This window comes from Musa acuminata, chromosome BXJ3-8 (genome assembly GCF_036884655.1).
Source record: "Musa acuminata AAA Group cultivar baxijiao chromosome BXJ3-8, Cavendish_Baxijiao_AAA, whole genome shotgun sequence".
Lineage (NCBI taxonomy): Eukaryota > Viridiplantae > Streptophyta > Magnoliopsida > Zingiberales > Musaceae > Musa > Musa acuminata.
This window is the reverse complement of record NC_088356.1, coordinates 9864204-9888908: the sequence shown is the minus strand read 5'-3', so window position 1 is coordinate 9888908 and position 24705 is coordinate 9864204. Positions and strand designations below refer to the sequence as shown.

The 24705-nt window shown below is 39.0% G+C and overlaps 2 protein-coding genes across 2 annotated transcripts; both read left to right on the top strand.

Moving 5' to 3' along the window:
* The first annotated feature begins 17117 nt into the window (after positions 1 to 17117).
* Positions 17118 to 17988, top strand: LOC103994550 (transcriptional regulator SUPERMAN-like). Its single transcript, XM_018830244.2, has one exon. It carries the CDS (start codon positions 17378 to 17380, stop codon positions 17903 to 17905), a length of 528 nt encoding a protein of 175 aa, XP_018685789.2. The 5' UTR covers positions 17118 to 17377; the 3' UTR covers positions 17906 to 17988.
* Positions 17989 to 19751: 1763 nt separating this feature from the next.
* LOC103994522 (probable protein phosphatase 2C 68) lies at positions 19752 to 24352 on the top strand. The gene is made up of 4 exons (XM_009414886.3): positions 19752 to 20359; positions 20690 to 21016; positions 21305 to 21410; positions 23857 to 24352. Exons 1-4 carry the CDS (start codon positions 19892 to 19894, stop codon positions 24198 to 24200), a joined length of 1245 nt encoding a protein of 414 aa, XP_009413161.2. The 5' UTR covers positions 19752 to 19891; the 3' UTR covers positions 24201 to 24352.
* The last annotated feature ends 353 nt before the right edge of the window (positions 24353 to 24705 follow it).

Below are 24705 nucleotides of genomic sequence, written 5' to 3'. Positions count from 1 at the left end.
ATTCTATTGGGAGGGTTTCCCAGGAAGCCCTTCGTATGGGGAAGGGGAGGGGTGAGGATAACAGTACGATGGGGATGGAGATAAGCGAACGGGTTGCTCAAAACCAAGGCGGAAGGGGGAGGGGAACCAGGCATGGATGCCGCCGTGGGGCCCCCAGATGGACGTGGGTGTCCGGTCGCCTGGGTGTTGGTTTAAATCCCAAACCTCGACTACCCACGCGAATCGTGGTTGTTTCATATCGACGTGAGGCGAACCTGGACGCCCCCCCCCGGGCCCACCCGTCCCCATCACCCGGATATTTGTCCACGGAGGCGGCCCTCATTTAATTCTTTTCTCCTTTTTCTTTTTATTGTTTCTATTTTTCGGAAAATGAAGCCTCTTCGTCCTCGTCCTCCTCGTCCTCCCCGTCATCGTAATCATCACCAGGATGAAGCCAAACACAAAGGATGACGAAGGATTTGTCTCTGCGCTGCCACAGGAGTTCGTATGCGCCCCATCCCCACCAACTGTCGTGCATCGTCGTAGCATTTCTATAATACTGTCTTAAGAGTGAAATAATATCTTCTTTCCCCTGCTAAGGAGATTTATGATCGTATGATATTGCCCATATTTTCATAGGTTATTCACATTGAAAATTCCTCCTTCCTCTCCCTGACTGCTACAGTCCCAAGCCATGTCGCCATTAATCCAGTTCCATCAGCGGTGGTGCATTCCCCCTGCTCAGATGGAGTAGGTGCTGCAGTTGAGCTGCGAGTGGTCCTCGTGGTGTACGGTCAGGGTGCTTCGGGGTGGGGTACCGAGGGACCTTTTTGAAAGCGAGAACACAAGTCCAACCTATTACCCTTTGAGCTTAGTCTGAAGGTATATATATATACATAGGAATTTAAAGGGAGTCTGTGTGCAAGTGCAAGTAGCTCCATGTGGCTTCTACATGTAGGTTAAGGACACAAGATCCATTAGCTGCAAGCTGATGAAAGTGGATGCATGGCTGCAGCAAAAGTTGCTACTCTTAACATAGGGTGAAGCCAAGTTGCTTCTAACCCACTCCTTTTCCAAAGCCGATGCAGTCCCCTTGGTCATGTTGATACAGTCCTGAGGTGTTATAGGTCCGAGAACGGCATCGAGGATTTAATAATTCCTCTTGTTGACGGAATCACAACCCTAACCCTAGACCAAGAGAGACTTGTAGATTGTATGATCATATTTAATTAGATAAAATATACTATAATTTTAATTAAATTTTGATTAAAGTCATCAATCAATAAAAAAAATAATTATGATATTATTCTTTATTAACGACGATATTAATGAGAGGGATTCTCCTACTTGCTTATCTTATATATTATATTTTTACTTATAAATAGAAAAAACTTCATAAGGATTATATACAAAAAAAAAAGAGATTATAAATCTACTTTCATCACTTCTGTGTTCTATTGTTTATGGTGATCCTACAAAAGATAAGAAGATAGTAGAATGCGAGTCTAATTCTCTTTGTAATCCATTCCTTTGGATCAGACGATGATGCATTTATAAATCAGAAGAAAGACATTCTGAATGACATCGAGAGGCATGCATCTTAAGTTTAATCTATTGTTATTTGATTTCATATTCTAACATTAAAGTTTTTTCATATAAGAATAGTATGATTATAGTTTTTATCCTTACAATTGGTATCAATATTATTTTGAAATCAAATACCCTGGATCATAAAAAAATTAGATTTATTTTATATTATTTTTTTTGTGTTATCGTCATTTGCTTGTGAAAAGTGTTTCAACCTATTTTGTTTATCTTGTAGCCACTTGCCTGTGAGCAATGAAGATTTCTCACCCACAAGTGGAATCATGGATGAAAGGTTGCTACCTAATCTTGGTCGACGAGCTGTGATAGTAGTTTGTTGTCAACGATAACACTATGAAAACCAATGGCGTACCTTGGTCGTTGGCCCTACCACAAACCACGATTATGCAAGCAGCAACATTGCATGCAATGACTATATAAACCACAGCGACGTTGTGTCCGATGGCAAAGGAGGGTTCTACGATAGGTGGTCATCGGTGAGCGATCATCGGTGTTGACAGACATCTTTTTGTCCATAACAGTATAGCATAGGGTGATGACTTGCTTTATCATCGACCTTGTTGTGGTTAACAAACTACTATTGGTGGCATCATAGGGAGTCACAACGATAGGACTCTATATGCTAATGCTCATGTGTGTTGGTTCTAGTAGTGATTGAGGGTGATAGTGGCATCGCGACATTGGATGCTATGATGAGGAGTCCCACAACCATCATAGGGTTGCATCACAAAGTGTTAACAAAGACCTAGATAATAGCGATGGTGTGACAGCCTTATTGAGGGCGACAATCACACGAGGTCATGACATATTACGATAGGAAGGAGTCTCGTTGGGTGTCATTACGATGATGGGATTTGGTAATGGGAGCATTGCTAGAGGTTGTTCGATGTCGCAACGAGATAGGAGGTGTCATGGCAGGAAAAGTGTCACCACAGACGGTGCATTGTGAAGATGGTCATCAACACCGACTTGATGGTAGCCAGAGACCAATCCGGGTGTCATGGGTGAGGTGCATAGTGGGATGGTTTTTCATAGACATGTGCTTCTTCGTGGAGTTGTCCGAGGCCACAAGGCCCATGATGGTGGTTTGGGTACTGCTCAGATAGCAACTCAACATTTGAATAAAAAGTATTGACACAGGAGTGTCTAATTTGCTATAATCTGCTCATATTGACCTTATTAATACTATGGTGTATTTTTCAGCCCACAATGTTGCCTCATAGTTTTCAACTCAGCACACTCAATTATGACAGCTTATGAGCATATTCCCTACACAAAGTTACAACTGTCTCAATGTACTTTTCTTCATGACCAAGGAATGTATTAAAAAAGTTGGTTACCAACTGTAAAACACTTAATTTCAAAATTTTCTATGCATAAAGGGTTATTTCATGCACTAGTACTTATTTTGGTGTTTAGGGGTTAGAAAAAACTTTAGAAACTAATGATATTTTGGCAGAAGTTCTCTTGGAGTTCTCTCTTAAACTCTATATCTCTTGGATGCTTCTTTGAGTAGTGAGTCTTTTATTTTCAGTTTTATATCCTTATTTAATTTTCTTTAGACGGTGAACTTTCTGTATCCCTTTGTGATTTTAAACTTAGTAATAAACTGTTTTTCTATTTTATTAAAGTATTATCACGAGTTCATTCATTTTATATCTAAAAAACTATATCATCGATTTTCTTTCGAAATCTATTCTACTTCCCCTCCCCCCCCCTCCCCCATTCTGCATCACCCTAGTATCAGTTTGGTATCAGAGCTAAAAGCTAGAGATCATGACAATGCGGAATGGAAAGGATATAGTTGGTGAAGGTAGTTGTCATGAAGATAATACTGAGTCATTGAGGTTGCAGCTACGAAGATACTGCGTAGTCTACAAGAAAAAAATGAAATAATCGAAGAACTTCAAAGTAGAAACAACCAGCATGAAAATGATATCCATGAATTTACTTCTGATGATGATACACCTCCTCATCCAAGGGGGTCGAGAAGATTTCGGGCAAGACGTGGAGTTCAAGACGAGTTGCAAAACAAATACAACCAAAGATTGGATATTCTAGAGTTTGAAGGCAAAATAAACGTCAATGACTTTATCGATTGGCTTAATACAGTAGAAAGAATTTTTTATTTTCATGAACCACCAGAAATAAAAAAGGTAAAACTTATGGCACTCAAACTCAGACGGAATGTATCTTTTTGGTGGGAAAATATGAAGAAACAAAGAGAACGTGAGGGGAAGAGTAAGATCATGATATGAGAGAAAATGAAAAGGGAGCTGAAAAAAAAAATTATTTACCTCACAATTATAGGCAAGAGATCGTTCTCAAAATCTATAATTTCAAGCAAAAAAATCTTAGTGTGGATAAGTACACTGCAGAATTCGATAATCTGATATTAAAAGATGAGCTTGTGGAACCAGAATAGCAAACCATTGCAAGATACTTAGGAGATTTGAAATATGAGATTGCTAAAGTGGTACAACTACAGCCATATTGGTCTTTAAATGATATGAGCAAGCTGACATTCAAAGCTGAAAAATAATAAAAGTTTAAAAGAGTTATCAGTATGGTTTAAAAAAAGGATATACAAAAGGAGGAAGTTCCAAACCTACTGTCCAAAGCAAGGTGATATCGAAGGTGCAAGAAAAGGGTGAAGAATCTGCTGACAGTAAAAAAACACCTAATTCTTCTACCCCAAGTGGCTGAAAAATGCTTTAAATGTCATGGTTTTAGGCATATTGCTTCAGATTATCCAAATATGAGGATTGTAACTTTGGTTGAAGATCACAGTGATGGAAGAGTAGATGAAGAGGATGACGAACCAAAATATGATGAAGATGAGGAAGATGTTACTTATGCAGATCATTGTTTGTCTATTGTATTATGGCGTAGCTTATAAGTGTCTTATGTGGTCGAGGATGAAAATTGGATGAGAAAAAATGTGTTTCACACTAAATGCACTTCTTTTGGCAATGTGTGCTTGGTGATCATCAACAGTGACAGCTTTGAGAATGCGGTATCTTTGGAGATGGTGCAAAAGCTAAAATTGGATACAATTCCTCATCCACATCCATACTAGTTATGTTGGTTGCAAAAAGGAAATAACATCAAGGTAACTAAAAGATGTTTAGTTTCGTTTTCTATTGGCAAGTATTATAAAGACGAAGTATGGTGTGATATTGCTCCTATGGACACTTGTCATTTGCTATTGGGAATACCTTGGCATTATGATAGAAGGGTGTTGTATGACGGCTACAAACATACTTATTCTTTTAAGGTGAATGAAAAAAAGATTATCTTAGCTCCATTACAACCTTCCGAAATCAATACACCAAAGAAGGAAGTTAGCGCTTTTATGTCCTATGGTGAATGCAAAGGTGAATTAGACAAGGGTGGTTATGTTATGGCTCTAGTAGTAGTCGAGGAGAATGAACAACATAAGGAGACACCCGCAATCATGAAACAAATCCTGGAGGAGTTTAAAGATGTTATACTGGAACAGATTCCACATGGCCTTCCGCCTCTGAGAGACATCTAGCATCATATTGATCTTATTCCAGGGGCTATTCTATATAATAAGGTAGTCTACAGAATAAGTCCCAAGGAGCATGGAGAACTTCAAAGACAAGTGGACGAGTTAATGGAAAATGGATTGATTCGGGAGAGCACGAGTCCTTGTGCAGTTCCAGCCTTGTTGGTGCCTAAGAAGGATGGTTCTTAGAGAATGTGTGCAGACAATCACACTATCAACAAAATCATAATAGACTATCATTTTCCTATTATAAGGTTAGATGATTTACTTGATCAATTGTGTGGTGCTTATATTTTCTCTAAAATTGATTTGAGGAGTGGCTATCACCAAAGAAGAATAAGGCCCGGAAATGAGTGAAAAATAGTATTTAAAATTAGAAAAGGCTTATATGAATGGTTGGTCGTGTCATTTAGGCTATCTAATGCTCCTAGCACTTTCATAAGATTTATGAATTATATACTTAAGCCATGCATTGAAATATTTATTGTAGTTTACTTTGATGATATATTGGTGTACAGCAAGAGCGAAGAAGAGCATATGAATCATCTGAAAGAGATCTTTCTTATTTTGAGGCAACAAAAGCTTTATGCTAATATAAAGAAATGTGATTTCTTTATTTCCAGTGTTGTGTTTTTGGGGTATATTGTTTCAAAAAATAGAATCATGATGGATCAAAGTAAGGTAGAAGTTATTTTCAATTGGCTAACACCTGCTTTATTGCATGATGTAAGGAGTTTCCATGGCTTAACTTTCTTTTACAAAATATTCATCAAGGGTTTCAGCTCTATTGTCGCTCCAATCACCGAAAGTTTGAAATGTGATAAATTCAAATGGACTAGTGAGGCTATTGATGCTTTTGAGCTTTTAAAAAGAAATGTGACCGAAGCTCCTATCCTAGTTCTATCAAATTTTGACAATGTATTTGAGGTTGAATGTGATGCATCTAATGTGGGAATTGATGCTGTTTTGAGTCAAAATAGAAAGACTATTACCTTTTTTAGTGAGAAGTTGAATAATACGAGAAAAAAATATTCTACCTATGACAAGGAGTTTTATGTCATTTTTATCTAATTGGAGTCAGTATCTTCTTGCAAAGTCATTTGTCCTATATTCTGATCATAAGGCTTTAAAGTTCATTAATCAGTAGCACAAGCTAAACAAAAGGCATGCAGCTTGGATGGAGTTCTTATAATCTTATAACTTTATAATCAAGCATAAATCTAGTGTTCAAAATGTAGTTGCTAACGCATTGAACAAAAAACACTTTTTATTATCAACAATGGAAGTCAAAGTGGTTGGATTTAAGACGTTCAAAGTTCTATATAAGAATGATGTAGATTTCGGCTCAACATGGCAGAATTGCAAATCAGGTTCCTTTTAATAATTTTTCATCTTTGATGGTTTTTTTTTCGAGCTAATGCCTTGTGTGTTCCATCTTGTTCTTTGAGACAAGTAATTCTAGCTAAAGCTCATAGTGGTGTTTTGGGAGGACATTTCGATAGGGATAAGACTCTAGCTCTTGTTCAATCAAATTTCTATTGGCCTAAGATATTCAGAGATGTGGAGAGACATGTAAAGCAATGTCGAGTGTGTCATTTGGCAAAAACAAGAAGTTAAAATTCAGGTTTATATACTCCATTGCCAGTGCCAAATGCTTCATTGGAGGATGTGAGTCTTGATTTCATTTTGGAACTGCCAAGAACTCAAAGAAACAAGGATTCTATCATGGTTGTTGTTGACATGTTTTAAAAAATATCTCACTTTATTCCCTATAATAAATCGAATGATGCATCTCATATTGCTGATTTATATTTTAAGAAGATTGTTAAATTACATAGTATTCCAAGAACTATGGTGTCTGATCGAGATTCAAAATTTCTTAGTCATTTTTTGAGAACTTTTCGGAGGAAGTTGGGTACTTCTTTGAATTTCAACAGCTCTCATCATCCACAAACCCATAGGTAAACTAAGGTAACAAATAGAAGCTTGGGAAACTTACTTAGAAGTTATGTTGGCAAGAACATTAAGCAATGGGATCTCATTCTTCCACAAATTGAATTTGTTTTCAATCGTTCCATGCATCATAGAATTGGTAAGAGTTCTTTTGAGATAGTTTATGATACAAATCCTACTGGTCCTTTAGACTTAATCCCTCATTCTACAACAAAGCAATTTAGTGGAGAAGTTGATGAAAGAGCTAAGCAGATAAAAAAGCTACATGAAGGTGTTAAAGCAACCATTGAAAGGAAAAATGAGAGGTATATGCAAGCTGCCAACAAACACAGAAAACATGTGGAGTTTAATGCAGGTGATTTGGTCTGAATTCATCTAAGGAATGAGAGATTTTCACCGAACAAATTTAAAAAATTAAAATCATGGTTCATTCAAGGTGCTTAAGAGAATTAACAAAAATACTTATGAGATCAAGCTACCTGAAGATTACAGAGTATCCCTAACATTTAACGTGGCTAATTTAAATCCTTTTCAATAATCATGAGTTCATACATTTTATATCGAAAAATTATACCTTTGGTTTTTTTAAAAAAATCTATTCTACTTTTCCCCTTTCATTCTGCATCACCCCGATTTCAGTCGAGCATCACGCGACGATCATACAGTGAAGATGCTGTAGTGAGATGGTTGTATGTAGCATTGATTAGACACAAGCAGTTAGCAACGTAACACCTCACGTGGCATCGAAGGGCTTGTTGGGTGATAGTGATTTGAGCATAACCAGCGGCGACGTGAAAGGCGACCAGGAAGTGCTGCAATGTAGCGCACAGGACGATGGATTATTGTGTTATAGTAAACAACATCGATTTAGATGATTCGTTGTGTGGCACACAATTGATGGCGCATCATCGCCAACAAAGGAGGTAGAGAGGATACCGCAATCTATGTCACAAAGAAACCAGAGGAGAGAACCAACCGTGGGAATGGGGTCCTTAGGAGATTGTGGTCAAAATCAAATTTGACCAAATCTTACCCTAAATTGATTTTAACCCGACGATAATTATGACCTCAAATCAATCCTATAAATTATGATTCGGTCAACTCTGATTTTTAATTTAATTTGAGAAAGTCTAATCTTGATCAATTTATGATCGGATTTGACTTTGATTATAACATGATTGGATTTTGACCAAAAGAACTCATGACCATTGGCCAGGGCTAGAGAGCAGCGAGGGGACGCATACACCTGCGAGTGGACTCGAATCACAAAGTTGACACATTACGTAAAAATGAATCGTCCTCATGCAGGTCGAGGTCAAGATCAGGTTGATAATTTAGTTCCTTCATCCAAGTGATGCATCCCCCCTTGCCCACGCTGGTTCGGCCTGTCTCATCGTTCCTTTTTGCCTCCCACTCCTCTCGGATAGCTTACCTGAACCTTTCTCAATAGTGTTCGACCTAACTGTATACTTTGTCACTGTCTCATCGATGACAATCCTGCCCTTCCAGTGTTGAAAGGAAGCAGTCAGGTCATCCTCATCTACACTTGCGTGACATCCACTCTCTCTCTCTCTCTCTCTCTCTCTCTCTCTTTCCATGCGAGAGGCCGGCGAATCGTGTTGTGCTTTATGCATATAAGTCTATGTAAAGCATCCACTAACATGGAGGATTAAAGCAGGTGTGTTTTACATGGGGGACAAAAGTTGTTAGATTTTTATGACCCTTTATAATTAATTAGATTTCGTTAAAATATTTTAGTTAATAGAATAGAACTTCACTTATGATTCCATATGAGATAACTTTGATGGGAGAAAATCTCTTAATATCTTATTCTAGACCTTTTGTTCTCGCTTATAAATAGACAGGACCTCTAGGGACTAAGGGCGCACAGACATACGTCTCCATCTCATAGCGAACATAGTTGAGGGATTACATATTGACAGTGATCTTGGATTAAAGACGGTACCTTGCAGATCAAACATAAATCCCTGAACTGATGGCATCAAAAGATACACATCGTTAAATTAGATCTAAGTATTTGATTTCAAACCTGGAATAAAAAATTATTTTTATATTTAATATAGCATATTATAGATTTTTATGCTTACAATTGGTATAAGAGCCTAGGTTCTTGAGATCAAATACATTAGATCTATTATTTTGGTTTCGATGCATGAATGATCCCTTTTTCTCCGATAATCAATCTTGCTATGAATCTCATTGCGAATCTGTTGATGACAAAGCTGCGCTGGGCAGCGTGAATCTCGCTGCAGGAACCGTCGCAGCGGCCGCACGCGGGCAAGAACCGTCGTAGCGGTCACGGGTAGAGGCAGCCCCGCAGCAACAGTGCTGCGATGACCGCGTGCGAGCAGTGGCAGCGCCGCGGCAGCAGCGTTCGCGCGGAGGCTGAAACTGCAGCAGCGACCGCGTGCGGGCAGCGGTAGCGCTGCACACGCAAGCGGTTGCAGCGGTAGCGCTGCACACGCAAGCGGTTGCAGCGCAGGCATACTAGGGTTTTTGGCATATTTATGATTTTACCCTCGAGGCTAAGGTTTTGTCAAACTACAATTATGTCCTTTGTAGATTTAGTAATTCCAATTTATGTCCTAACAACATATTAATAGTTTTACCCTTATAAAATTAAGAGTTTTAATTTATATTCTCAATTGTAAAATTGATAAATATGATTCATTATAATTATGATTAAATTTAATCATGATTATATTTTGACTATTTGATTGAAATTAATCTTTAATTAAAAAAATATAAATTATGGTTTAATTTTATAATTTTCTCGTATGAATTATTGATTATACATGTGGTAAATAAAATTAAAATCCAATTATTATTCTTGAAATTTTATTTACTTATTTACATGTATATATTTAAAATTATGAAATAATGTTTATCTTTCACATGAAGGTATGATTTATATGTTATCATGATTATCATATGAATTTTATTTTACTGATTAATATTCAATAATTATTATGATTATTATTCTATTATTGAACTACTTAGCATTAATGTTCAATAATTATTATGGTTGTTATTTTATTATTGAATTGCTTAACATTAATATTTAATAATTATTATGGTTATTATTTTATTATTGCACTACTTAGCATAAATTAACGAAATTTGATATTATTTGTAATTCATCTCCCTAAGTTTTATCTGACTTGTAGCTGCCAAAGTGGCCTGGAATGATAGACTTTTGTGATATGAATTACAATAAAAGTTTTAACATTTATAGGATATTTTAAATTTTATTTTATATTATTGTATTGGTCTTGTAGCCACCAAAGTGACCTAGACTAATGACTTATAAAATAATATTAAGGAATTAGTCCTAATTGATATTAAGAAAATAATATTCATAATGACACATATAATTAGGAGATTTAAATAATCCTAAAAGAGAATCTAATTCAAATAATTATGTGATGGGTAAGATGATACTATTTTGGATATCCTTACAGTTTAGGGTTGTATACCCAAAGGTAACAACACTATTCCATAAGGATAGTATCAGTCCTCCATAAATATTCTTGAGTGAACACTAGATATGTCAATATTTCACCCAAAGGTGTAATATAGATGATATCAATAGTTCATCATTTTTTGACAAACTCAAAACATTAATATTATTCTATATTTTTATAGTGGTACTTTCGCTCATACATTCTTAAGCTTCTAGTGTCCATGTATTTTCTGGATCAAATTATTCAGAATTGTTAGAGCATATGAAATTTACACTAGGTGTATTGGATCTTGATTTAGCATTGCTTGTTGAAAAACCTGCAGACTTGATTAATGAAAATACTATAGAATAAGTTAATGAAATGAAAGCTTGGGAAAGATCTGATAGGCTTAGTTTAATGTTCATAAGAATGACAATTGCAAATAATATAAAGACTTTATTATCAATTGCATCTAGCGCAAAAGAATATTTAACGGTTATTGAAGATAGATTTAAATCTGCTGATAAGTCATTGGTTGGCACATTAATAAAAGAACTAACTACGGTTCAATATGATGGCACTCGAGGAATTCAGGATCACATCCTCAATATGGCTGACAAAGCTGCAAACCTTAAAACATTAAGCATGAATGTTGATGAGTCTTTCCTCGTAGTTTATTCTCAATTCTCTTCCTTCTTAGTTTGGCTTATTCAAGATTCACTATAATACAAATAAGGATAAATGAGACTTGAATAAGTTAACTAGCATATGTGTTCAGGAAGAATTAAGATTAAGGCAGGAAAGTTCATATAATGTCATGACTACTACTCAAGGAGCTAGTAATAAGAAAAGAAAATTGAAGCATTATCTATCAAAAAAATTTGCCGGGTCTGAAAATATTAAACAGACTAATGAAAAGAAAGCCTTTACTGTAAAGTGCTTCTTTTGTGACAAGAAAGGACATGTGAAGAACTGCATCAAACGTAAGATTTGGTTCGAAAAGAAAGGTATTAACTCGACATTTGTATGTTTCGAATCAAACATTACATAAGTTCCTTCTAACACTTGGTGGATTGATTCTGGTGCTTCAACTCATGTTACCAATAACATATAGGGATTTCTTTCAATTCGGAAACTAAAAGAACATAAAAGATTCATCATTATGGGAAATCTTCTTAAAGCTAAAGTGATATCAGTGGGAACTTATCATCTACACTTAGAGATGGCTCACCTGATGGATCTTGTTGACACATGTTATGTTCCTACTATTTCTAGAAATTTAGTTTCTTATTTAGAATTGATGAGTTAGGATATTGTCTTTCTTTTGGTAATGGTAAATTCAGCATATTTTATGATTCAATAAAAGTTGGTTCTGGAATTCTGTGTGATAGTTTATATAGAATTAATTTGGATCTTGAGTTTGCAAAAATATTAATGATCCTACAATTAAGTGTTGGATTGAAACGTAGTTTCAATAATGAAAGATCTTCTATATTGTGACATAGATGATTGGGGCATATCTCCAAGGAAAGAATTGAAAGATTAGTGAAAGATAATATTTTGGAATATTTGGACTTCACTGATTTTAATGTTTGTATAGATTGCATTAAGGGAAAGCAAATTAAACATATAAAAAAATGTCACAAGAAGTAAAGAACTCCTTGATATTATTTATACTGATATTTGCGGACTACTCCATATTCCTTGTTTTAGTGGAGAAAGGTATTTCATCATATTTATATATGATCTGTCCAGATATGGCTATGTTTATCTAATACATGAAAAGTCTCAAGCCGTTGATACTTTTGAAGTATACATAAATGAGGTCGAGAGATAATTAGATAGAAAAGTTAAAATTGTCAGATCTGTCAGAGGTGATGAATTTTATGACAGATATGATGGATCTGGTCAGAATATTAGTCCTTTTGCTAGATTCCTAGAACAGCGGGGTATTTGTGCTCAATATGCATTACCAGGTGTACCACAGTAGAACAGTGTTGTTGAAAGGCGAAATCGTACTCTTATAGGTATGGTTAGGAGCATGATGAGTTATTCTTCCATACCTGAGTTGATGTGGGGTGAAGCTCTTAGGATAGCTATGTATATCTTAAACATGGTTCCTAGTAAGTCAGTTCCATTAACTCCATTTCAGTTATAGATTGATAGGAAGCGCAGTCTAAGACATTTACATATTTGGGGATGTCCTACAGAGATAAGATTATTCAATCCACATGAAAAGAAATTGGATCCAAGAACTATTTCAGGATATTTTATTGGTTATCCAGAATAAGGGATACAGATTTTATTACCCTAATCATAGTATGAGGATAGTAGAATCTGGTAATACAAAATTTCTAAAAAATGGTGAAATTAGTGGTAGTTAAAAATCTCGAAGGATTAATTTTAATATTGAGGAGATTCAGGTTAATTCTCCCATATCATCTCCTATTCGAGAGATTGTTATTCCTCAAATCAATGAGAGTATTGATGAGGGTGAATAATAAAATAATATCGAAGAACTCTCACATGATGCTGATGTCGCTGTTGATGATCTTGTAGAACAATCACAATTGGCAGATTTGAGAAGATCTCAAAGGAAAAGGAAACATGTCATTTCTGATGATTATGTGGTATATCTACAAGAATCATATTATCATATAGGAATAAAAAGAGATCCCTTATCATTTTCATAAGCCATAGAAAGTAATGATTCTGAAAAATAGTATGATGCAATGAAAGAAGAGTTAAAATCAATGGTCTAGAATGGTGTTTGAGATCTCATTGAATTGTCCAATAATTATAAAAGAGTCAGTTGTAAATGGGTCTTTAAGATAAAACGTGACTCAACGGGCAATATCGAACGATATAAAGCCAGACTTATGGCCAAAAGTTTTTCTCAAAAGGAAGGCATCGACTATAATGAGACTTTTTCTCTAGCTTCTAAAAAGGATTCATTGAGAATCGTCATGGCATTATTAGCTCATTATGATCTTGAGTTGCATCAACATTTCTGAATGGGGATTTGGATGAGAAAATCTATATGGAACAACCTGAAGGATTCATTGAAAAGAAAAAAGAAGGTTGGGCTTGTAAACTTAAGAAATCCATTTATGGCCTTAAACAAGCTTATAGACAATGTTATATAAAGTTTCATAATACTATTACTTCCTTCGGATTTAAGGAAAACACTATTGATCAGTATAACTTTAAGATGGTTGATATGAATGAGACAACCTATGTTATTGGCATTGAGATACTCAGAGATAGATCTCAAGGATTATTAGGATTGTCTCAGAAAGGATATATTAATCGTATCTTGGAGAGATTTAATATGTAGCTTTGCTCAGCCAATGATATACCTATTATTAGAGGTGAAAAATTTAGTCAAAATAGTGCCCGAAAAATAACTTAAAAAAGAATCAAATGAAGAATATTCCTTATGGATGCACAGTTGGAAGTCTATTATATGCTTAAACCTGTACAAGACCAGATATCAATTTTACAGTTGCAATGCTGGGAAGATACGAAAGAAACCCAGGAATGGAATATTGGAAAGCTACAAAGAAAGTAATAAGATATCTACAAGGAACGAAAGATTATATGCTCACATATAAGAGATCAAATCAGCTTGAAGTGATAGGATATTCAAATACTAATTTTACAAATTGCCTCGATAGTAGGAAGTCCACTTCAAGATTTGTATTCTTATTAGCTAGTGGGGTAATTTCTTGGAAAAGTGTAAAGCAATCACTTATTGCATCATCAACAATGGAAGCTGAATTTGTGATATACTTTGATGCCACAAATCAAGCTTTATGGCTGTGAAATTTCATCTCAGGACTTGGTATGGTCGACTCAATTGTCAGGCCACTGAAGATATTTTGTGATAATACCACAGCAGTTTTCTTCTCTAAGAATGACAACTACTCTAATGGTTTCAAGTACATTAAGATAAAGTACTTAGTGGTTAGAGAAAGAGTTCAGAAACAACAAGTGTCAATTGAGAACTTAAGCACCACTATGATGATTGCTGATCCATTGACAAAAGTTTTACGGTGTAAAATATTCAAAGAACATGTTCTTTGAATGGGGCTTGTGAGCAAGTCATAAAAGGTATGGTAATACATGTTTATGTAGATGCTATTATTGACATTCTTTTTGCTTAATTAAATTTATTTATTTCTACTATCCTATTTACATTTATGTTTATGCATATTATGGTTGAATGTAACAATAGGATTGTCTTGATAAGACAAATTACAAGGGTCATTATAGACTATATTAGGAAAGACTAATAATGTTGTGGTACATAGAAGGAAGTATGACATTGATGAAATACAACCGTTATGACTCACATTAATAGTTGGACTTAATATAGTATTATTGTATTTATTGAACTTATTGGCTTATTGCTATGTATAAAATGCTTTTCAAAATTATTTAGAATCCAATTAAGTAAAATTATTTTTCAAACAAATTTTATTTTATTTATTTTGATTTTGAATATCTCTTTGCTAGATTTTTGTGACCCTTTATAATTGGATAAGATATATAATATAACTAATTGGATTCTGTTAAAAGTCGTACGATTCCGAGATTATCTTGTTGAGAGGAAATCTCCTAATATCTTATCCTATACCCTTTGTCTCGCCTATAAATAGATAGGACATCTAAGAATTGAGGGCACGCATAAGTATTTGATTTCAATCTTAATATAAAATTTATTTTTATATTTTAATACAATATATTACATATTTTTATGCTTTAGAAAGTTGCATGCGGATGTTGGGGAGTGCCTATCGGTCGTTTTTATGCTTTCAAAAGTTGCATGCGGATGTTGGTAAGTGCCTATCGGTCGACAATGCTTCCATGACACCCATCGGATGCTGTTAAAGATTATGCTTAGAGAATATTAAGTCGGATTGTGTTCCTCTTCTATTTGAATTGCTCTCTCTCTCTCTCTCAAGAACAAGACACAAAAATTAATTAGTTTTCTCCAAGACAAAATAAAATAAAATAATTACGTACGACTTGGATTCAACTGAGATGGATTTGGATCGACCCGTTTTGTAGATCTGATTGGATAACGTGACACTTCTAGCTGCTCCATCTTAATCTGATCTGGTCCATGTGGAATAATCTAATCTCACACTAAATACCATTATTATTATTAATATATTATTATTATTATTATTATTATTATTATTATTATTATTATTATTATTATTATTATTATTATTATTATTGTATGATGAGAAGACTAATAGTATTATTATCCTTCTGTTCTGTATCTGGTGTTCTCTTGTTCTCCCCGAGCAAGTCATCCTTGGTTCTTCCCCAGCCACCTAACCCTTACCTCAGCTTAACAAGCCTCCACTCCATTACAATAAACCACAAGCTTCCCTCTCACGGATCGCTTCCTGCTTGACGAATCAGCCTTTTCTGGCGAAAATGACCGCATTGACTTCTTCTTTGAGAACGAGAAGCTGCACCGCAGATGGGGGATGAGAGAGGAAAACAACAGTAAGAATGTCCAGAAGAGCATATCTGGACATGATGCTGAGGGAGCCCTTTCCAGTTGTGTCCGATTCAGATGAACGTATAGCTGAGTGCCGCCCTCATACACGGATAATAAATATATATATATCTAATTCAGATCTCTACCCCTACATAAGTAAACACATGCATTTCATGCTTGCCTACGAGGTAGAAACCTAATTAGCATCACCAAACATTCATGCATGTCATCTGCCTGCACTTAACTCTTCTTTAACTCTATAAGAAGCAAAAAGTCCCTCTTTTAACGTAAATTAAACCCTCCCACATAGAAGGCAAAAGATGGTGAGTTCAACTGGCTTCAACTCGTGACCAAATATGAAGCTCAAAGTCTTCTGCATCAAGTGAGAGTCTGATAACACAAGTTTACATTCTCTAGATCACATCGACATATATAAGCCAACAACTTTTGTCACGGCTATTCGTTAGTATCTTGTCATTGTGACAGTCTGTGGCCAGTAGCAGTCATTATCTTTTTTGTCAATCATTCTTAATATTCTAAGAGAGAACAAGAGCCGAAAGGAATGATGATGTCTGAGGAACTTAATTTATATTTTATTTAAATAAATTTGATTAGGATCTTCTTCATATGTAATAATTTAACAAGAAAAAAAAAGTAAATTCAAAAAAAAATAGAAGAAATCAGTTTTATTGTTTATTGGATAATACAAATTTTGACCTAAGATATCTCTATAAAATGGAATTCTATTAATCAAGAATTATTTTTATATTTTTTTAATTCTTATATCTATATCAATAAAAATGATCAGATACGAGAAGATGTTATAGCAACTCTCCGAATTAGGTTTCCTTCTGACTTCACTTGGAAAGGCAAGCGTGCAATGAATCAGTAACAGAACCAGAGGCAAGGGGTGGTCATGCCGAGACCTCCAAACATGGATAACAAGTGCAGGCAAAGGAATGGTGGGACTTAGACTTGAATGGTGGTCTGCCTCAATGCTGACCTCGTCAAGGGTTCCTACCTACGTAAGAGAGCTATTTTACGAGCACTGCAGCCGCGGCTAAAAGTTCCAAGGTCGTCACCGGACCAACTGGGTCGAGGAAGATGATGCAGTGGATCAGCTACACGCCATTGCCGGCCAAATAGAATACTCCCCCAAAGTGGACAATCAAACCGTGTTTCCCCCAGCTTTCCTTCAACCCCGACGTCCTTGACAATAGCAATGCCCTTCTCTTGTCCTTTGCCACCATCTCCAGCATACAAAGGCGTCCCTTCCCACCATCGTCCACCTCCTCCACCCCTCCGAAGCCGGTGTTCGAACCAGAGATGGAAGAAGATGGACATAAAAAGGACGCCACGGCATCGAGCGAAGAGACCAGCTCTGCGGAGCCGACGGGGCACGATGACGCAGGAACCAAGCGGCCGTACTACGAGTGCACCTTCTGCAAGAGGGGTTTCTCCAACGCGCAAGCTTTAGGGGGGCACATGAACATCCACCGGAAAGATCGAGCCAGGGAGCGGCCTTCGGTCTTGGAGAGGACCGAGGACGACTCGGACGGCTACCGACACCGCGACCAGTACGCTAACAGCTGCAGCGCCTTCTACCGCCCTCCGGCCTTCGAGCCATTGAAGGGTTACACCATGTACTTCCCACCTGCGTCGTCATCGTCGCCATCAACCGGAAGGGACGAGGCGAGGATGAGTGTGGCAAGCGGCTCGCAGATGACACACGACACGAGCCGCTTCGGTGAAGACCTACGCTTGGGCTTGACCACTCATGGTGGAGAAGGGAGGCAGGAGGAGGAGGAAGGAGCTGAACTGGATCTGGAGCTGAGGCTCGGCCATCAACCATAACCAAAGTTAGTGTCCAGTATACAGCTAAGTATTCTCTTTGTACAGTTTGTGTTACTTGTGGTTCAGTTACTCTGCATGTGAATCGATCGTATCAACATAAATGTTACGAGTACGTGAAGTTCCTTTTGATTGAAAGGAATCACAAGTCCAAAACACGACAAGAATAGAACTGATGGAATGGCAAGAATGTGACACCACAGGTTTGGGGCTCTTCATCTGAAACTACTCTTTGATCACATTGGAACATATATTTAGATTGGTGAGACCTCCATAATCATACATTGACCCTAAAAATTCAATGTAATTAATTAATGCATCTCAGGATATCCACCTCAAATGAAGTGTCAATTTTTTGTAAGAATCCATGGTATAGTATCCGATTGTTGTTGCTTATATGGGAGGAGTAATTTTAATAAAGAATATCCACGAAAATACGTAAATTTTTTATTTATGGCATGCTACTCTTTTTATGGGCTATTTGGCTTCTCCGAAAGATAAAAAGAGTAATTAGGTAGAGCACATCATCAACGCATCCAGAACATGAGAGGAGTGATGTGAGGCACCAAGGGTTTCAACACCATAGCTTTTGTCTTCAAAGACTGTTCGAGTGCCAAATCCACACATTAGGAAACCGGGTATCTGAATTGAGTATGTCACTCTTAGTCGACATGCGCGCATTAGCCTTCCTTTCCATCACTACTCCTTTCTATTATGGCGGCCTCCGCTGCGAATTCAACCCAACGAGGCAAATCAACTCCTCCAGGTCAATTCAAATCATCCACGGCACGGAGGTTTCCCAACGTTAGCGCCGCGTGTCGACGGCCCCCTCCGGCTCCTTCTCCGGGACGTCCCACCGCCTTGCCAGCGGAGGAGCAGAGGGGACCCGCCGACGACTCCTCCGCCTTTTTCCATCGTGTTTTCGTTTTCCCACAAGTCTCTCTATATGCATCGTGTGATGTCGCGATACGCTCGCACGTGATGATGGCAACCGTTGTCGCGGATCTTCTCCACCAGCGCCTTCGTTGGTCATGTCCGGTTCACATCGCAGCCATTCGTTTGCTTTCGTGTATCCGACCAACGGTGCGATCATGAATACGGATCTTCTGACGGTGACGCTACCGACCACGACTTGTGCGCCACGTCAGGAGGTTGCGCCGTTCATCGGAAGAAGCCGCGCCTATTCATCGAATGATGGAGGATGGCCTGTCACATCCACGGTGATCCTACGAATCATGGGCAAACAGATGGGGTTTGAACTCGAGTTGAGTCTGGAATAGATGTCACGTGTCACATGAAGCATTAAATTCTTTTGACCCGCATTTAAACTTTGATGTGCTACGCCACTGGTGTAATATCGACGTGTCATATGGATATCATAATTCATAATTAAGCACACTTGTGCAATTTGACATCACAAATTTTATATCCTGCACATTTGTCACTCCGCCGTAGGGTATCCCACCGGAGGATGCAGCTCACGTGATATCAGGATTAAATCCGAGCCGTCGATTGAATCCTTGCTTATTTGGCCGTGTACGATGCACGTGCTGGAATATAATACGGAGATAATTATTTTTTCAACTTAAAAAGAGGAGAGGGGTATTCAGACAGCGAGCAAAGGCGAAGGGGGTGGGTCGAACCCGTACACGTGTCGGTACATGGCGGTCGGTGACGGCCACCTCGAGCTGGCTTCCACGACAAACGCAACGAGCAGCTACGTCCCTTCCCCCATCTCTTCTTTAATAATATTGAGTCCATAACAAACAAAACAGCACACACAAAGTACTCTACGCAGCTACATCCCGTTCGTTGTAGGACGAGACCTTCTCCCCCCCCCCTCCCCACCCCCACGCCGCCCCCCCCTGCTTCGTCCTCCTTGTTCGATTGAAGGCACCCTCCCAACGAAATCCACCTGCCGGAGATGGTCTACGGCGGGGATCGCATCCTGCCGTCGCCCTCGCCCCCTTCAGCCGGTTCCGGCCTTTAATGGGCGTCGTTTGCATCGAGAAGATGGCCGGCGACGGCGAGTCCTCGGGGCGCCGGCGGCTCGAGATCGGCCGTCTCGAGGCTGCCGGCGAAGACGATCCCCCGCCGAGTCCAAGAATGACAGGAAAGCGGCGAGAGGAGCCGGACCCCTTCGGATTCGCCGTGGGCCAGAAGCGGAGCCGGACCGCCGGTGACGACGCTGCTGCTCCTCATCCTCACCCGCAGGGCTCCTGTTGTGCCGCACCCTCGTCGTCGTCCGTCTCTGTCGGAGAAGCTTGTGCTCGGGCGATCGGGTCGACTTCTCGGTTGGCGCCGGCCGAGCACCCCGTCGCGTTCGGATCAATATCGCTTTCGGGTCGGTCGAGGGAGATGGAAGACGCTATCTCGGTCCGGCCGGGCTTCTTCCGGGCGGAAGGCAGCCCGCCGCTTCATTTCTTCGCCGTCTTCGACGGCCACGGTGGCGCCCACGTAAGTTTCGAAGCCCTACCTCTCCTCTCCTGTTCTTTAATATCGCAATTTAATCTTCATTTTAAGTTTAAGCACAGAACAGTAATAATCTGATTAGTTTCCGAATTTTCGGAAAAGATGACTACATTTCGAATGTTTGGTTTTGTTTTTCTATCAAAATGTTTGTGATATGATGAGAAAAAGAAATTATCTATTTATTCCTCTAAAGAAATTATCAAAATGGACGGTGATACCGACGCCCGAATTTATCACTCCATACTTCAAGCTGTTCCAAACGGTGATTTGGGCGATCTTAGCCGTCTGATGAACAACCTGAACCTCGCGACGCAGGTCGCAGATCTGTGCAAAGAGCGGATGCACATTCTGCTGGCGGAGGAGCTGGGCCGCGCGGAGACGGAGGAGGAGGCGTGGATGAGGGCCGCGGTAGGGCGGAGCTTCGCGCGGATGGACGAGCTGGCGCTGACGGCTTGCGCGTGCGGGAAGGTCGGGATGCCACCGTGCGGCTGCGAGCGGTCGGGGATCGAGTCCGAGATTGTGGGGTCCACGGCGGCGGTAGCGATCGTCGGCGGTAGTCGGATCTTCGTCGCCAACTGTGGGGACTCTCGGACGGTGCTCAGCCGAGGCGGCCGGGCGGTGCCGCTCTCCTCCGACCACAAGGTCAGTCCAGTGGCATTCCTTGCAATTATCACGCGGGTCCCAAAGGGCCAAAGGACCATTGCTTCTAGTGCAACCACCTCTCGCCACGTGGTTTTCGTGAGGACTTGGGGAGACGATATTCTAGTAAATTCGATTCGATGCGACACGTGTCACTCGAACCGACACGTTGTTGACGGGGGCGCGCGGTGACGGGATTCGGGAAACGGTGATATATGCCATAGTAGATGGTAACGCTTGTCTGATATTTGGGGTTAGGGTTTGAGGTACTAAAAACTAATTATTTGGCAGCCGGACCGACCGGATGAGCTGGCGAGGATAGAAGCGGCCGGGGGACGGGTGATATATTTGAACGGAGCTCGCGTCCACGGCATACTGGCCATGTCACGGGCGTTAGGTATGAGTATGATTTGTATCTTTGTTTCAGAAATGCCATCTGCTACATAATTTCTTATTGTCGTTCCAAATGTTTTTGAAAAGCAGGCGACATTATCAAGCAAAATCTAATGCACAAAGAAAAAGCCAAACCTGATTGTGAGTTATATTTGCGATTGCCTTTTAGGTTCCTGTGTGCCTGCCCAGTAGTGTCGGTAGAAAATCTTACGCTAGCCGCTGGTGAGCCTGACGGTTCTGGCAATTCGATCAAGTAGATAATTTGAGGGACATATCCCTTTAATTATCTAGCATAGCAAACCGGATCAATGCATGAAAAGGGTGAATTAATCGAAACTTCATTTTGAGGTCTACTCATAAATCGGGAATCCTTGGACGTAACATCTCTCCTAGTCAGTTTATTACTCTGAATTTCCACTATTATGGTTAACTTCATATCATATCATACTTGTCGAATTTGTATGTCCATCTGCGAAGGTTGTCTATCTTCTGGTAATATCTGTGTTCCTTTTCCATCTCCTGTCGTTTTCATGTTTTCCTACATGTTAGTGTTTTAAGCACAAGCAATGCTGCCAATTATTGGCTAAACAGTCTTAGGATAGCAGCACAGTATGCATTAAGTTTACCTGTTATGTCTGTCCTTTTATTTCCATAATAAATCATTACTAAGACTAGTAAAGTCTTGAAAAAAAAAGTAAGATCGACAATTGACATTTGTGAGAAGTCAGATGGACCTTAGGATAAACGATTGACGTGGGTGGTACAATTGTATAATAGAACTAGGCTTTTTTGTCGGACTTATTCACCATAAAAAGAAATCTTTTATAGAGAGATTATGCTTATAAATGCACACACAAAAATAATTACTGAAAAGTTGTCGAAACTTGGTTGATATTTGCATGCTTTTCTTTTTTTTCAGTGTGAGCAGTTATATTTCCCTGAAAATGGTCATTAGAAATTAATGATTTGATGGTTAAAACACAAATTCAGTTCAAAATAGTAGCATTAACGTTACATGTAATTTGGTAAAAGTAAGTTATATTTCTGATGGCTCGTAAGGTTTCTTGTTAATATAGGTAGAATGTGGGCAATAAAACACGAGAGTTGAACAATATTTTCCTGTGGATTACTATTTCTGCTGCTTTATTTTGTGTCGGCTGAATCCAGTCTCGATTGTTACAAGTTTGCGATGTTACTTTTGCTTTGAGTTCATACAGAACCACATGTTTAAAGTAGATGGTCTGTTATTTGTGATGATTGATCATAACCACATTTAGAAGAGGATCACCACCAATCTTTTTATTCACTTTGCATATCGATGTGGGTAGAACTTCTGAGTTGTAACTGCTTGAGTAATTGCGACAAGTTTCGTATTTAGACTCCTTGGTCAATCAATAAAGATTTACACAGGAATCTGGTGTAGCCTGGATAAATTAAGGGTTGAGATGTAGAGTTTACTTGAGCTATTTCCTTGTCAGGATAAACCTCATTCAGTGGCCAGGATCAGACCAGCACCTCGATTCTATCTCCTAGAGTCATGTTCTCATCTAAGAAGCTGATCCTTTGCTCGCCCGCCATGGAAGATCGTGACCCATTTATCTTATTTTTTGAGTATCATGGCTTCAAGCACCAATTAGAACAAGGAAAGCCTTGCAAGTAAATCCATCACGAGTAAGCAAGTAAATCCATTAGTACGGAGCGGGACCTGCTATGGTGACACTTAAAGGGACATGATTTTATTTTTCATGAGATTAATTGTTCTCCAATCCATTAGGACCCATTTTCTTGTCCAAGTCTGAATTTGCCACGATGAAGTACATATTAAATGTTGGGAGGCTAAGATGAGAAGAGAGAACAAACGTTGCAACAAGTTGCAACCTAACACTTAAAGATATTCTTTCTGCTAGCTCTCTCCTAGAGGACTGGAAGTCGGAAGGTTAAGTTTAGGTGCGGGGGAATGATATATTTTTTATGAAGAGTGAGTCATTGATGAGTCATGGTGATACTTGAAACAATGGGACTGGTACACAGGACATACTATAACAAAACTTGCAAGCAAATTAACTACTAAATGCTTACTATATAGCATGGAGAAAAGTCCAAGAAGGGACTTCACTAAATTTGGCTATGTGGTAGAACGTCACCCTTTTCTCAAAAAAGGTCAATGCAAGGTGAAACCACCTGTGCACCTAATATCTTGATGGGTTAGGGACCCATGAATGTTTAAAGCCTTTATTATTAATCTGCTCTTCTGTATCTGTTTCTGACTAGTACTATTGCGATGCATGATTCTGTTTCTGTTTGTCAATCCGTTCTTGTTTCTGTATAATACTATTCCCATGCATAATTCTAAGGAGTATGACTGAAGGCAACAGCTGCCAAATGTAACTGTGGTTCGTCAGTGTCTGTTGCAAGTATCAAGCGGTAATCTATTGATTGCTCCTTCACAGGGGACAAGTACTTGAAGCCTTCTGTGATTTCTGAACCGGAGATCCGCGTGGTGGAGAGAACAGGCGAAGACGAATGCCTGATCGTCGCGAGCGATGGGCTGTGGGACGTCTTACCTAATGATCTTGCATGTGATGTAGCTCGACGGTGCTTGGAAGAGGCAGATCCGACAAGGGAATCCGAGGACACCCTCGGAGGAGACAGCAGAGGCACAAGGGAGGAAGAGCAAGCATCTGACGCACGATGCTCTCTTGCAGCAACATTGTTGGCTAGGCTTGCGCTGGGAAGGAAAAGCGCTGACAATATAAGCGTAATTGTTATTGATCTGAGAAGAAAGCAACGGTAGTCTGATTGCAAACATTGTTGTCTGTCGATGAATCGGTTTGTTTGACGGACAGTCTTGCACTATCGAAACTGTGTGTTGAAGAGAAATGTATTGAAAGGATGATGCTGGATTTAAATGCCAAAGTTCATCAAAGAATTCTTCCTCTTATTATATCTTCAGTATAAGATGATTCTGAAACCGAGTCCGATGAAGGTGCGGTAACTAATCGCAGGGGAAATGAAGTGCAATATCCGTCTTCAAGCGTTTTGACATCTTGAATGGAGGAGGAGATGATGTGGGACTCGGGAAATCCAATGATAAGGCAGGTGAAATGAATGTTGGATCCTTTCTACCACAGATCGAAGATTTCGTGCCACAAAATATGCATCATGCAGCAGCTTCTCTTGAACCTAATCACCACCAACAAGCTTACCATTTGGAAGAGACTTGCATTACCGTTTTAAAGATGTTCACCTTCTCTGCAGCTGTAACGAGACATCCAAATCTCCGCATGTGGCCTTACCAC